We start from the raw sequence: 14,845 nt of genomic DNA, 5'->3' as shown, positions 1-14,845 counted from the left end.
ACTTGCGGAAAAATTGTGGCCTTTGCAACCACTCCCAAGCACACCTGGTGCTGTATCTTCTTTTGTTTTGGCCTTGGATATTTCACTGCACATGCTCTAAGCTTTGAAGGCTATCAGTAGGCCATACCTGAACTACCGTGTGTATCTTAGCAACCCCTCTCCCATCTAGTGTCACTCAGATAAACTTCAGCCTGTCTGCAGATTCGTCTGCAGCCACAGTGCTGATGCTTTCCTGGGACCTCACCTAAGCTGAACTCCACGGGACTTCTTCCTAGGCCTATTTCAGCACTCCTTAGTTTTATCTGTGCCTCAGCATCAGCTGGGGTAGGTTTCTGGGGTGGGGGTGGGGGTGACCTGTGGGCTGCCCTCCAGACCTATGGAATCAGACTGTGTAGCTGCACTCATAAAAAGCTCCCAGGTGATCCTGATGCACTACTGGCCTACCCACAGCAGGCCCAACTCTGGGTCCTTGGGAGGCCTTTCAGCAGGTTTTTCCTTCCCTCTTCACTTTTAGGAACTTGAAAACTTCTTTCTGACCATTCTCTTCATCATACTCCTTACCATTATATGGACACCTCAGTAGGTCCTGATGTAAAATACATCAGAGACTGTTTATCCCATTACCTCAAAGAAAACAGGACTACTCAGGATTAAGCATGTATTTATTTTAGTTCAGTTAAAACAAACATACATTGTTTCATTGAAACGGTGTAGCACTCTTTGCCAACAAGTCCTAGTGGAAGTGTTGGCCTCTAACAGTACAGTGGGGGTATTTACACTATATACATAAAGCTAACACACCCAGGTTCTCAAAGATCTTTCATTACACTAGATCACATTTGATTTCATTACACTAGATCACATTTTGAAACTACTGCATTTTGAAAATTAGACCTTATTTAAAATTTAAATAAGAGATCTGAATTTGCACCAAGTTTTCATGAAAAAATGTGATGTTCATCCAGTCTGTTTATTGCAAATACAACTTAAAGAATACTTTAAGGTTTTAGTGTTTACATAATTTGTCAATTTGTTTATACTGAAATCTCTGTACAGGTACTTTGGGGACAATTCTTATAGATACATAATGTGAATTCATCAAAATGCAGTTAAGAAACTTACAGGAATATATACACTTGAACCCAGACCCAAACCTGACATTATATACATTATATATTACAAATACATATGGACAGACAATGTATGTACAGATTATCATAAATATTGAAAAATAGGTTAGCTTTAATGGATTAATGCTGTTCTATAAATAACATTACAGTTATAACTGAAACATCCACGGAAGACAGTAATGCAAAATGAGGTGACAAGACAGTGGTTTTAATACTGAAGACTGCTCATTAATGGGAATTCACTGTTTAGGAACCTCAAGGCAGACAAGATAGCTCCAAGAATATCATGCAATGCAATTTACTCTAGGCAGTTCATTTTGAACCTCAAACAGCCAAAGAGGATTGAAGGAGCCTCCCCACATCAATTCGCTGTGAGAAGAAAATTCTTTTTTCCATTCCTTTCTGGTTGCCATGGTAGTTTCTCCCACATTGAAAGGATGTAAACTGTAGAAAACAACTCTACTTGGTATATTCCCTGGCAGGTCTCAGATACAAAGTCGGCAATCCTTCCAGGAACTCAAGTAGAAGTGCCAATTCTTGGTCTGAACTAGAGGTGAGGTTCTGGATTTGAAGGGAGTGCCAAAGCCCAATTAAATGAAAGCAGTGCTGTAGAATCCATCTTCTCACTGCCTTTCTAGATGGTCCCCAATTACTCAATTTTTGTAGAAACAAAAATGGACCATTGGTTTCACCCAATGTAGCACTACAAGACGTCTTCCAGTTCCATCCACAAGGGTCTTTACAGACACATCCTGTCTGCAATTTACTCACATATAATACAAGAATGTGTAACAAAAACCATGTCTGCCACATTTCTGGCCCTTGCCTACAACTAGAAATGCTTAGTTCAAGAGAAAACCTTAAGAGCCAGATGACCAATTAATGATTCCATTATTTGCTTCCCTCAACCACTAATGGAATTATGTATATACTGGATTTTAGACATTATGCCTGATGAGCAAAGTACCACATTATTTAATATATTCACCATACACCATAACGTACAATAAATGTGCTCTTAAAGCCAAGTAATTTTTTTCACTTCTAACTGGCATTGAAATGGCAGGGTGCACATGCAGTTGGACCAACTCCTTACACTCAGGTTGCACTGGTTTCCCTAGCTAACCACTTGTTGGATGTAAACAATTCTGTGTTGTACAAGAATGAGATGACAATCCAGTGCAAATGAGTTTTTAAAAAATTACTGCATGAGAAACCCAGTGGCCTATACAAAGAGAACTTATACCAAATATCGGTGTAACCTGTGAAATTAGACCTCTACTGTAGACAAAACATGAACACAACTAAGCCATACATTATCAAGTAATTCACACTTCCAGGAGCAGATGAGCATTTTGAAAAGTTGCACTCTCTGGATAGAATAGTTTTGGCCTGTAGCCATCAAATGCTCATTTTCCACTGCTGGAAGCAATGTCAAAAAAGGGCTGGCCCAAAAAACCCAGAGCTGTCAATACAACTCTGGAGACAGATGCAACTGAATAAACCCTGTTTTACCCAATTGCACTATTTGGTACCTCAAAATTAGTTATTTTACTTTCCACAGAAATATTTGCATTGTATCTTCCATTCTAACAGACTGAAGCCATAAATATCTCAGTCTGAATGAAGCAAATTATTTGGGGCCACAGAAGAAAAGTGATGAACAAGTTCACCTGATTTGGTATAACAATATTCAATTATTCTTTAATGGTGAAGTCTGAATGGAAAAAATTATGCTGCTATTCATGGTACAATTTTTCATTACATCATTTTCTCTAAAAATTTTTTGGGTAAAAAAAGTATTTGGCTTATTATGCCTACAAAAAGGCAAATCATTTCATAATACTAACATTTGTTTTTAAATACCAATGAGTTTTTCTTAATGGAATTTGTTGACAGTTGTTTTTGGAGAAGGTTTAAAAAAAAAAGCAATTTTTTTAAAAGTAAAATAGTGCTTCTGAGGTCTTTAAATATTTTTGGTACAAAAACATAATAGTGTTTTCCTCAATGGTTATTTCAATACTTTGCTGTAAATTAATAAGAACTGTTTCTCACATCGAATGGTTCCATTAGGCACATTCAAGTAAAATCATAAAATATCCAAGTTAAACAATGACACAGCCAAACATGTGGCTTGATAAAAGTTAAGAGTTCGTCCATTCTCTGGAATGGAATAAAATTGTCACTTCCATTAACCCGAGACTCGTGGTTTTGTTGTTAATATCCATTTCTAGTATACAGAATAATTTCTTTAAAAAGAAAAAAAAAAAGTTCACTTATTCTGCACTCAGAAGAACCAGCGAGGAATCTGCACTTCAAAAGGAAGTGAAACTGAAAACATTAGGTGAAATTTCATAGTGAGTTGAGTTGACTCAACACTGGCATCAAGTGGACTATGGGAGTTTCAGTGGTGCCAGTTAATGGCCACCTCCATGGGCATTGTGCACCCAATCCAAAACAATCAAGGCCATGCTTCCGGTCATCACCACTATGCCACTTAATAGGAAGAACACAGCCTGCAATGAGCAAAGAGAAATTGATCAGCAAGCAAAGAAATATATCCACTCAACATTCCTTCTTACTTTTAAAAAGTCTTGTAATTACTAAAATTACGCTGACAGCATTTCACATACCTTGCTAACTTGCTAAAGATATTTAAACTGTTGTTAAGGTATCAGGGGGTTACCTGCAGTACAAAATAAGTCTACTTTTGAAATCTTCCAAAGTTTTGCTTTTTCATTCCTTTGTCTCAAATGAAAAGGTAAATAAATGTTCTTTGCTTAATAAACTCCTTCATGTAATAGAATGGGACTGATTTTTTGTTTTGGGTTTTTTGCATTTTTTAAAGCAAAAACTTCAATCACAGAATCAAACCGAAGTCATCCTAAAATGCAGCCTGCATCAGAGCCAGAAGTTTTCCAAAGAGACAGGAGTAACTTTACTCCTAATTCTACCCCCTTCAATTATTGCCACTATATATTTTGAGTAAAACAAGATGGCAGTTTTTTTTTATAAGCAATTCTAGTTCTTTAATCAGACTCGAATTGTAGCAGAGTAACGACTAAAAAGCAGTCTTCTCCCTAAATAGCCCCACCACCAGTTAACATATCATATTCTTTGTAAAATTAGTTGTTATTCCACTTTAAAGTACATTATGGCACTTTGAAGTGTTGTGACAGCTCCCCACAGCTTTGCTTTGAAGATGGTTAGTTCTGTTCTCTCCTTTAAGAAGGCCTATTTGAGTGTCTGTAACAAGGGGCACTCCAGCAAACACCAGTTAAACTACTACTGAAAGCTGAGTCAGTATCTCCACTCTTTATCTCTATTCCTCTCTCTAAAATATCTCAACAGCTTTCTTGCAATGAACTTAGGTTTGTATTAGAAGCAAAATGGTCTTTCACCGCCCGTCCCCCAACCTTCCACCTGTATGCAGAATATACCATTATAGAACTATTTGCTAGAAACTCAGAAGTATAACCACAACAAACAGCTAAGAGACTAAAATTAAACCCAGGTGAGGAAATTCTGGTTAGAAGATTACAGTTTCTGGTAGTCAGGATATCTCACTCACCCCAATCTTCTGTACGGATTTCATAGGTTCTTTCTTCACTAGCTTGATATAAAAGGCAGATGGAAGAATAAAAATCAACATAGCAGCTGCAGATGCACCTGTAAAAGAAAATTTTCTTGACAGATTGTCTTGACAAATAGTGAGTCGCTTGTCATTCATTTTTTAAACTTTAAAATCCCTGATATGTGAAAAAACTTCTGACACTTGCTCAAACTTACCAATGAAACCAAAGATGTCTCTAATAGTTGGGACAAAGATAACAAGCAAATTGGTAAACGCCAAGATAGACACTGTAATGAGACTATGACGCCACCAACTGAAATCTTTTGCTGCACACAACAAGTGAGTTATGGAACTCCGGATCTGCAAAAGAAAACGCATACAGAAATTGCAATTCCAGCTTTGAATTAATGGGAGAAAAAAAAAAATCCCAAATAATGGGAAATGTATCTAAAAAAGCAGCTTTCTAAATTGTTAAATTGTGTCCCTTCCTCTGCTGCTGTTTCCTTAACATCTGGATGCCGGAAGATCATTTTAGATCTTCAATTATGGAAAAAATGCCCCAGGATGTTTGGAAAATCTACGAAGTATTAAAAAAAAAAATCCCTCGAAAACGACCATCAACTTGGTGTTGCTCACAAATCTCCACATGTTTAAAAACGCATTCCTACTGAATGAAAGCAGAGCAGGGAGGGGATTACTTACCGGGAAAATCACTACTGGTACTGTCAGAGTGACAGCCACTAGCACAGCCAGCCGAACGATGAGAAGGAGGATATCAGTTCCTATGATAGTAGAGTAGGTATGAAGCAATTCTGACTCCACATGTTCTATGGGGAAAGACAAAAAAAAGAAAAAAAAAAAAGCTTCAAGTGTGCCATTTCCTCTAGAGATCAGGTAGAAAATCTAACAAATCTAACTTACAGCAAATTTGCACCAGTTATTAGCTACTCACAAAACGACTATAAACTAAGAGGCTAATAAGATTAATTTGGAATTAGGGTTAATGCAATTAAAATAACATTGAAGGGAAATTTTCCTAAATACCAAGCAGATTTAGCCACATGACCCCCATCAAAAACAACAGGAGCTAAATAGCTAAATCCCATGGTCTGGCTTACAGTTTGTGTTGTATAACAGAAAGGTGATTGGAAGAGGAGGTGGGGAGGATGAATTTAGGTGCAAGCACATCACATACAAATGCCATCACATGACTAATGAGATGAACCTGGACTTGAGAAGTCACAGATTAAATACACTATATTCCTATAGTCTAAAGCTCCAAATTCAGGTCTCATCACAGATATGAAATATACCAAAATAGACAGAATACAAGTGATAGATTATACACAAGAACGTATCGATTTTACTTCACAAAGTGTCTTTTTCTGAAATCCAGACATTATTTACCATAAAATGTCAGGTATCCAAAGAGGGCAGCAAGCAGGTACATGAGAAACATAGCGAAAAATGAAATCTTGGACACATCCATCATTCTTCTACGGCTGCGGCTGTGTAAGTTCAGAGAAAAATACAAATCTGTATTTTAGCAGTAGTTATCGCAGTAATCTAATACTTTTCTAACTTTCCCAACGAATGTATATAAAAATAAGTAAAGCACTCACCCTTTCAGCTCTTCATAAATGGGAAGAATAGCAGGATGACAGACAAATGAAAAGGTCAAAATTGGCACAGCGTAGACAGTCTGCAAAAAAAAGTAAAAATTTACTTAAAATCCTTATGGAACACGTTGTGTTACCACAGTTTTGCAGCTTCTATTTTGTATTAATGAATTTTAGGATCAGAACCTCAAAGTCTCCCTTGCATAATTAGATTCCCTTCTAATCTGTTCACTAAGTGTGACCAACATCCTAACTTCTAAATGTGTCAATTATTAACATCATAGGATTAGTTCATTTCTCCATCTATATTAAGATACAAACCTACGGCTTTCTTCTCAGTCCTCAATAATTCAATAACTAGCTACTCATGGTTGAAGAGTAGCTATTAACTCTCCTCCCTTTTCCTTGGGAATTAATTTCTGGTGGAGAGTTTCCCTCTCTTCTTCCCTAAAATCTTACTTTAAGGAAATAAAGACTATATTCAGTTACCTGGGAGTTGAAGATAAAATAACGTGGTTTGCAAGTATCGTCATCAGTCACATTAAATACCATCTCAGGTGCAAAAGCTGTTGGCTGTGTTAAGGTGCTGTTTACAGTTTCATTAATTATCAAGGCAACTTCCACAGGACAAGGGATCTGGAATTTCTTGCAAATCACCTGAAAACATTATTTTGCATTTGTTAAATTGAATAATTTTGCATTTGTTAAACTGAATAGTGTGACTGGGCTCATAAGAGAATCTCTAGTGTTACAGAAAAATTATACCTACCACAATCAGAAAGAACATCATGCACAGTAAGGAAAGGCCACTGGTATATCCCAAATATCCTGTAAGAGGGGCAGAAATTAAACTTTAATTCAGCAGATTGCAGGCAAATATATTTTCTCAACTAAATAACTCAATGCTGCCTAGAAGACTTTAGTATAAACACAATACGAAATTTCTAATTCTTATATACCCAGGTATAGAATTATGTAAAAATAAATAACTGAAAGAGTGGAAACTTTCATTTTGTATGATTATTTATGAAGCAGAGATATTATCAAATGTCAACAAGACATTCTAGCCCCTGGCCACAGGATTTTGAAAGGCCTACACAGGGGTATATTCTCCCGCTTCCAAAGTTATATGTTGGGGACCTTTTGGCTTTCCGTTTCTATTAAGGGCAAGCCAACTAGCTGGTGAGAGGCTCATTTCAATTCTTTCGAGAGGAGTTTGCTCACCTAAGTTTCTCAGCAGTGACAGAGGAAGAATGAGCACCAGCGACACCAGCAAAACCAAATAGTCACCGTTCAGATACCACAGTCTGAATTAAAGAAAAGAGAAACAAGGTCAAAACCAATCACGAAAATCCCCAAAACGTTAGACACATCTTCTCCTGGGACTCATTTTATAGAAATACTATAAAAATAAACACACAAAAAAGACAAGTTTGGAAAAAGTGCCGCTTATTCACAGACAGAGCATAGGCAGGAATAAATGTCTAACTCTGGGCTAGCTGAATATTCACTCAGGTTAGAAATGGGGTGTGAACAGTATAACTTTTGTCCCACTGTCTGCTCTGGGAAGGCTGCCAGCTGATTCATAACATAAAATGCTTCTTAAAGGCTTGATACTAATGTAAGGAACAAAGCAGCATTGTTAGGCCAGTAATCTTATCTTGAAGCATTTTTAGAAGAATTGTACACCAACTCTGTAACAGATAGCTTTAGAGCCTGTAATTTTTAATGCTAGAGACAAGAAAATTTAAAACAAGTTTCTTTCAGACATCCATTAGCACAAGTACTTATTCAACACGTCAACAAGGAGACTTTTTCATACTTAGGTAAAATACACAGGCAAAGAAAAGACAACAAAACCCAATTCCCCAAACCAGGATTTATTCCAGGTTGTCAAAAGTATGTTGTGACACCTTGACCCACCTTGACTCCAAAAACAGTCAAAAGGCCCCTTCTGAACTTAGAGAAAAGATTACCCATGTGTCCTAAGAGTTCTAACGAGGTCTCTTCCTTTCTAGGTAATCAACCATACCCTCTTTTAAATAGCCGTTTCCAAATTCTAAATGCCCTGTGAATTCTACTCCACTTACTTCGGCAACAAAGACCCCACAGAAAACTAGTGTTTAAGGCTTATTAAATTTCTCAAGCCAAAGAGATAACCACATTGCTCTACTTTGAGATAATGAGCTGCAGGCGGGCAAGTGAATGATCCTTCCCCATGTTTACTTTAGATAAAAACCTGTTCCTCCACTGGGAGGAATAACTTTGCTACAAGGATAAGGTTTCCACAGTGTGGTCATACATTTTCTGGTATTATACATTTTGAACAGATTTAAGCTTTAAGAATTTCAAATTTACAAAAAATCAGACAGGACTGGTCTTTAACATTACTCAAAGCTTCAACCTTAGGTTGGAGTATGTGTTATTCAGCTACAATCTCTCAATGAATATAAAAAAGTGAAGTTCTAGAAAACCTGTTTTCACACACAGGTTACAGAAGTTATTCAGAGTTACAGCACTAGCTTCAATCTGCCCTCTTTCTTAAGAGTTCGGCTCAGTTGATGGGGGACTTCTTGCTCAATTTCAACAGGAACACTTACGGAAAAATTATTGGTAATTATTTTGTATCCAACTTTGATAAAATGTATCTAACCATTTTAGACTATAATTTTTCTTATGAGTAACCTTACTTAGCACCTACCCAGTTGTATCTTCAATGTTCATTAATGCCTGGATCACCAAAGGTAACTCATATTTCACTATGAAGAGGTAGCTTGACATAGCTGGAGGAAAACAAAATTATACCATTACAAGTGCAAAATGTGGCATGTGACACCGAAAGTAACGTGTCACCACTCTGTGCTACACAAAGAGCAAAAAGTCTACCCAAATCACCTTTTAAAAATCCTTACCTCCAATGTTCTGCATTGTAATTGATCCAGAGGCCGCAAGCTTTCCAACTAATCCAAATGCTTTATGTCCCAACTGTTCGTATAATAAAGACCCTGTAATATGAAGAACACAGAAGCATGAAGGGAGAAAATCGTGACAGGCATAAATTGTTTTAGAAATCTCAAGAATGCTACCATACCTCCTTCATTGGCAGTTTTCAAAAGGAGATGAACAGAATACAGGGAAAATATGGACACAAATGTCAAGAGAATTCTGATGAAGAGAAGGAAAAGGCACAGGGTTATCAATAAGCACAGCTGTATTTAAAGACCATTCTTTTGCTTGTAGCTACACATTAAATATGGAACGTAACGTGTCCTAATAGTTCTTGCGCTAGACAGAAAGCCTCCAAGGACTGGTGTTTACTCTCCTGGCTAGAGTGTCATCTTTTCTTACCTGGTACTAAAAACTTGCACTGTGTCTCAGGTGTTAGTTCTACAATACTGGTTAAAGCAGGGGTTTACCTACTGACTCAAAGGTGTCGGGAGACCCAGGAAAGCTCAACTTTAAGGTGGTGGACTCATGAGACTTGAACTTTGATTCTGGCACTGTAATATTTAACTGTATCCTTGCCACTTCTCTGCATTTTAATAGTTCCTTTTATCTATAAAATGGTGGTAATTATCTGCCAGTAAACCCAGCCCACAAGGCACTTGTGAAATGCAACCGAGACAGGTTCAGGAAAGATCTTGAGACCACTTGGACTACATAAATAAGAGGAGGAATGGGACTATAAAAGGAAAAGAGATAGTCAGGCACAGCTTTACAAACTGGGCACAAGTCAGAGAAGTAACCACTGTGACAATATACCATATTGCCCACCATGGTGTAAATACAGGCCCAGTAATATGACAAATTTAAACAATGCCTGTGCTAGAACAAGCAGGCTATCAGTTGACTGGGCTATCTCCTCCCCTCCATCTGGTGGAACAGAAAAAAAGTTAAAAAATAGGGAGGAACTAAAGGTTCCCTAATGTCACTTAGTTTTAAGGGCACAAGTTCTTTCTCATTGCAGCTTTACTTTCCTCCCCTCCTGGGCAAGCCAAGAAAAGTATGGATTTCTTTTTATTAAAAAGGACAACAACAAAAAAAGGCAAAACCAGAGAAAGCACAGAAAACTCTGCAAACAAGAGAGCCCCTTTTTTTGATTCTGTACACGAACAATGAATATGGTACCATATCAGGTCTGGCAAAGAACCGGATGTCTATTAGTTAAAACCTAGGTGGTTGCATTAAAACTGTCATTCTCATGCCACAAGTTTCATGGGGTCTAGTCTGAGGTGGAAAAATGACACCATCAGCCTTACTTTTACTTCTAACTGTACAAAGTTGTTGGTTTAATCAAAAGCAATGTTCAAAGTATGTTGACAAATTCAGCCCTTCTTTCTTACACTGAAATTACAATGAGGGATGAATGGACTTCATAACCTTTGAGGTCACTTTCAATTTCAAGACTGAGTCTGCCTAATAAGCGGAGCTAGAGTTGTTTAACCAGACTATAGCAGCCACGTGGCTTTTGGCCCATTTACCTGCATACCTCTATATCCTCTAAATATACCTTGTAAGATACTGATGGGATTAAACACTCACTTCATCACTCCTGATGTTATTTAACCATTTATTAAAAAGGTTAATCAAACACAGAGACTTTACCAAAGTATAGGTAATTTCAAAAGTGCAAGGATAACATCAGAATTTTGTTTTCACTTATGAAACAGGTGCCATTTTGTCTTGTGTAATTATAACATATAACCATACCAGCAGCCTTTAAAGACTGTCTCTAGTTTTTATAAGAGCCAGGAAGGACTTCAAATATTTAACAATGACGCCATTTAAGCTCCCCAGTAAAAACTTTGAAACTCTAGGGTCCTTTCGATGTAAATTCCTGGTCCTTCCCCTTAGTAAGAATTCTCAAAAGCTTCATGCTAAAGAAGCAAGCTGCTGGAATCCTAGCTTCCAATGCTCAAAGCCAGGCTTAACTTCAGTGTGGAATTTCACCACGAAGCAGAACTTTGCAAAGTTCTGCTTTTCCTTTCATGAACATGCTATTCTGCTGGAGAAAATAACTTGAGTAGATGGCACCTGTCAGCTAACTAAAACACATCTGTCACAAAAGGGACAATTCCATACTCCCTGTAAGGTATAGTTTCCTCATCTGCACAATAAATCACACTATCTTCCACAGAACTTGCCTTAGCCAGGAGCCCATAGGTACTTAACAGCTATGATACAGACATCACTGAAAATGTATGGTCAAATTTACATGTACTTTTGTACTTCTTCTTTTCTGGACATAATGTCCACACTTGTCTTATTTTCCAAGGATTAGTGACCCCACATCAGTTAACAACCACTGTCTTCTATAGCCCCAAAATTCTAGTCTAGGCATTGATGCTAGAAAGCACTGGAATAAGTAATTTTAATTGGGCAACTAGGGGGAAAAAAAAAAAAAAACATTTAAAAGCAAGTACTTATTAAAATATTTATTTCTTTGCTATGGCATGTAGCAACCACACAGACCTGAAAGAAATAAATATTAAAAAGGGAAAAAAACAAAAACAAAAAAAAACAAACCACACCACATATGGGTTCTTTCAGTGTCCAGAAAATTATGACTCACTTTTCTTAGAACAAACATGTTCCAGGTTAAGCAAATACCACCACACCCTATATATTTTAAAAAGTCTGTTTTCCTTGTGCAAAGGTTCTTGGGGAAACTCATTTATAAACCAATTTGGAAGTACCATGCTTATTAGTATTTTTGCTTTCCATTTTGCCAGAACAAAATTTCTAACCACCTTGGATTTATCAATAGTTCTTCTTCACAATCCAACCCGTTACAACTTTTAACTATTCCAATTGATTTAAAGACTGTTGGTTTAATTATTAAAGTGTTGTCCTACTTCTTCCTAATTGGCTTTCTTGGTATCATGCAGTTACACATCAGAATAAAGAGGTTTTTGGATTTTTCATTTTAAATTTCACACAAATGATTTTTAAGTCAACTACTTCAACTGTAAATTCCATCTCTGGAGCCAAAAGTATGTTTTATCGTCATATTAACTGCCCTGCATGGCAGACTCACTACTTACACATACTTACATAAAAAGAGCAATTCCAGTATTAGCCATGGCATAAGAAAGCCCAAGGATTCCACTGCCCACAATCGCATTGCTCAGATTAAATACTGACATTCCAAAGGAAGTAGTACCTGGATGCTACATAGAGGGAAAACGATAACCAAACATATAACAATAATTAAATGGAGAAAACCAGCTTTGGGCAAGTTAGATTGAAATCTAAACGTAAAACTATTCTTTTACTCCATAAAGCCACAGACACACAAATTATTATTTTCAACTTACAAAGTCTGTTTCATACTTCTTCTTTCCCAAATTCGATTCAAGTAAGAAGTTCTGGTTTTCAGGATCTACATCTGCATAATGGCTGTGAGGTTAAAAAAAAAAAAGGGTAAACCTGAACTGTTTTTGAAATATACAACGGAATGCTTGAACACAGACTGCCCTTTAGTGCTGTCACACACCTTTACTAAAACGCCTAAGAATTAAGTAGGAGTCGACTTTCACACGAAATACTGTCACTGCGACAATCGGATACTCTTTCAGAGATTACACACTCTCCAAATGCTACAGTAAATTAAAGCAACAGAAGCAGAGTCGGGGGTAAAGAACCCCGGACCCCCCCCCCCCCAAGCCGTTTTAAGAAAAAAAGCACACAACTTCTCCTACCTTTTCAGAGCAGCTTGCTTGGTGGGGTAGGCGTAGTTGAAGTCGCTGTTGGAACTGTAGCTGCTGCTGTCCTCATCCGGGGAAATATTGAACCTTCCCATTTCGGCTTTCTTCATGCTGGCACCGGGAGGAAATAGGGTACAGCGATCAACACTGGGCTCCTTTTGTCCTTGGCAGTGCACCGGCCCGCGCGGCTGCCTGCGAAGAAGGTAGAGGCGGCGCGTCAGGACTGCAGCGCCCGCCCGCCCGCCGTGGTCACGTGACGCCGCGGGGAGGCGCAGCGCGGCTGATTCATCCCCGGCCAGGCGAGTGGAAAAGTACCAGCCGAGTGAGAGGGGCGGGGGCGCGCCAAGGGGCGGAAAAGTACAGACAGCGAAGCCGCGAAGAACAAAGATGGTCCCACCGCGGCGATGTGCCCGCAGAGGCCCGTGCCCTCCGGACCCTCTCCAACGGATTTTGGTACTGCACCCTCTCCATTATCCCAAGTGTGAGGAGTGGGGTGCAAGGGGGCTGTTTTGCTTTTCCTCCAGCCTCTCTGGTCGTGCACAGGCACGCCGGGCATTGGTTAGGTGTGCGCGCACCCCAGGCGCACAGCTCCCCGTTTCTAGGATTTGCAACAGCAGTGCGCGTAATCCGTCCTTTCGTGCCCAGGGTCCCCACACGGGGAAATGCCTCTGCGGCACATAGCGGACTCGAAGAGGGCATAAAGGGCTGACAAGAGTCCTCTCTCGAGAAGGGGAGAACACCCGTTCCCCAGCAAGCAGAGGCGGCGAGGGTTTGTTTACACGCGCACGCCCGTGCCCTCGAGCACACTCGTCTACAGGCATTTGGCTCGCTAGCGCTTCGCCCGGCTGGCCCCTCCTATGCCCGGAAAGGAAACTGATGCAATATCGATCGCCGATTATCAAATGTTCCTGGCCCGTCTTCCCCAACCGTGGCCTCTGTATACCAGAAGCCCGAACCCACCTCTGCTGCTCCCAAATTCCAGGACCCCTCGATTTAATTTTTTTATTAATGCAAATCAGTCACAAGACTTGCCGCAGCGGGGCCGCGGGCCGGGCTGGTTCCCCTCCCCCTAACGGGAGGATGCGGCTCCCCTCCCGGCGGGCACGCGGCCCCCGCGCCGCGCCCCTCCCCCGTCCGGAGGAGGGCGGCGACCCCCTTACGGGCCGGGGTCGAAGACGGGCCCCGCCGACCACAAACGCCAGTCCTGGGAGGAAACGACCCCCGCAGCTGCCTTTCACCCGCGGCCCCTCCCGGACGCCCCTCCCCCACTCCCGCTTGGGCCCGCGCCCTTTGCACAGACGCCCCCGCGCGCGTTACCTCGGTGGTCTCGGCTCTCGTATCCCGGAGACGTCACGAAAACGCCTTCAGTGGGGTTTTCTCAGCTAAACAAAAATCGCAAAACAAAAACAAAACCAAAAAAAAACCCCAACAATAGGCAGGGAAAATAATTTTAGCAAAAAAAAGGAAATGGCAAATTGCCGCCCCAATCGTCCGGCGTCCGCCGTCTCAAGGGAAAGGCTCGAGTGTACGGGAACGCGTGGTTCGGCTGCCAGCGGTGCTGTAGGTAAAGTGCTCCAGGACGGCGGCGTCGCGCGGCTCTGAAGCTGCCCGCGGAGCAGCGGGTTATAGCGGCCGCCCAGGAGGACGCGTTAGGGGGCGGGGCCGCAGCCGCCGGGGTGCTGTCTCTTTGTATATCAACACCACCTGGGCTCCTCCCCCGGCCCGCCCGGGCCCGCAGGCCCCGCCCCGTCCCACCCCTCTACCCGCGGCCCATTCGGGGCCGTAGCTCCGCCCGCTGGCGCCCCCAGCCCTCCG

General features: G+C 40.4%; 1 protein-coding gene across 3 annotated transcripts; it reads right to left on the bottom strand.

Annotated features, from left to right (window-relative positions):
* Positions 1–644: 644 nt before the first annotated feature.
* On the bottom strand, positions 645–14,462 carry SLC38A2 (solute carrier family 38 member 2). Of its 3 annotated transcripts, none has more exons than XM_019419120.2 (16): positions 14,348–14,462; positions 13,025–13,222; positions 12,641–12,722; positions 12,378–12,493; positions 9,415–9,488; positions 9,236–9,328; positions 9,025–9,106; positions 7,548–7,630; positions 7,093–7,151; positions 6,813–6,980; positions 6,327–6,406; positions 6,112–6,212; positions 5,407–5,531; positions 4,920–5,064; positions 4,702–4,799; positions 645–3,646 (listed from the first exon to the last, which is right to left on the bottom strand). In XM_019419120.2, the coding sequence occupies exons 2-16, from the start codon at positions 13,138–13,140 to the stop codon at positions 3,548–3,550; spliced, it is 1,521 nt and encodes a 506-aa protein (XP_019274665.1). In that variant the 5' UTR covers positions 13,141–13,222; positions 14,348–14,462; the 3' UTR covers positions 645–3,547. The 3 variants fall into 3 exon arrangements, with proteins under 3 accessions (XP_019274665.1, XP_019274667.1, XP_019274668.1); XM_019419122.2 differs by having other exon boundaries at positions 13,025–13,141; positions 14,348–14,458; XM_019419123.2 differs by lacking the exons at positions 12,378–12,493; positions 14,348–14,462 and having other exon boundaries at positions 13,025–13,140.
* Positions 14,463–14,845: the final 383 nt, after the last annotated feature.

The sequence above is a fragment of the Panthera pardus genome, unplaced genomic scaffold (genome assembly GCF_024362965.1).
Source record: "Panthera pardus isolate Hobbes unplaced genomic scaffold, ASM2436296v1 HiC_scaffold_6, whole genome shotgun sequence".
NCBI lineage: Eukaryota > Metazoa > Chordata > Mammalia > Carnivora > Felidae > Panthera > Panthera pardus.
Note: the sequence above shows the minus strand (reverse complement) of the source record. Positions and strands in the feature narration are given on the sequence as shown.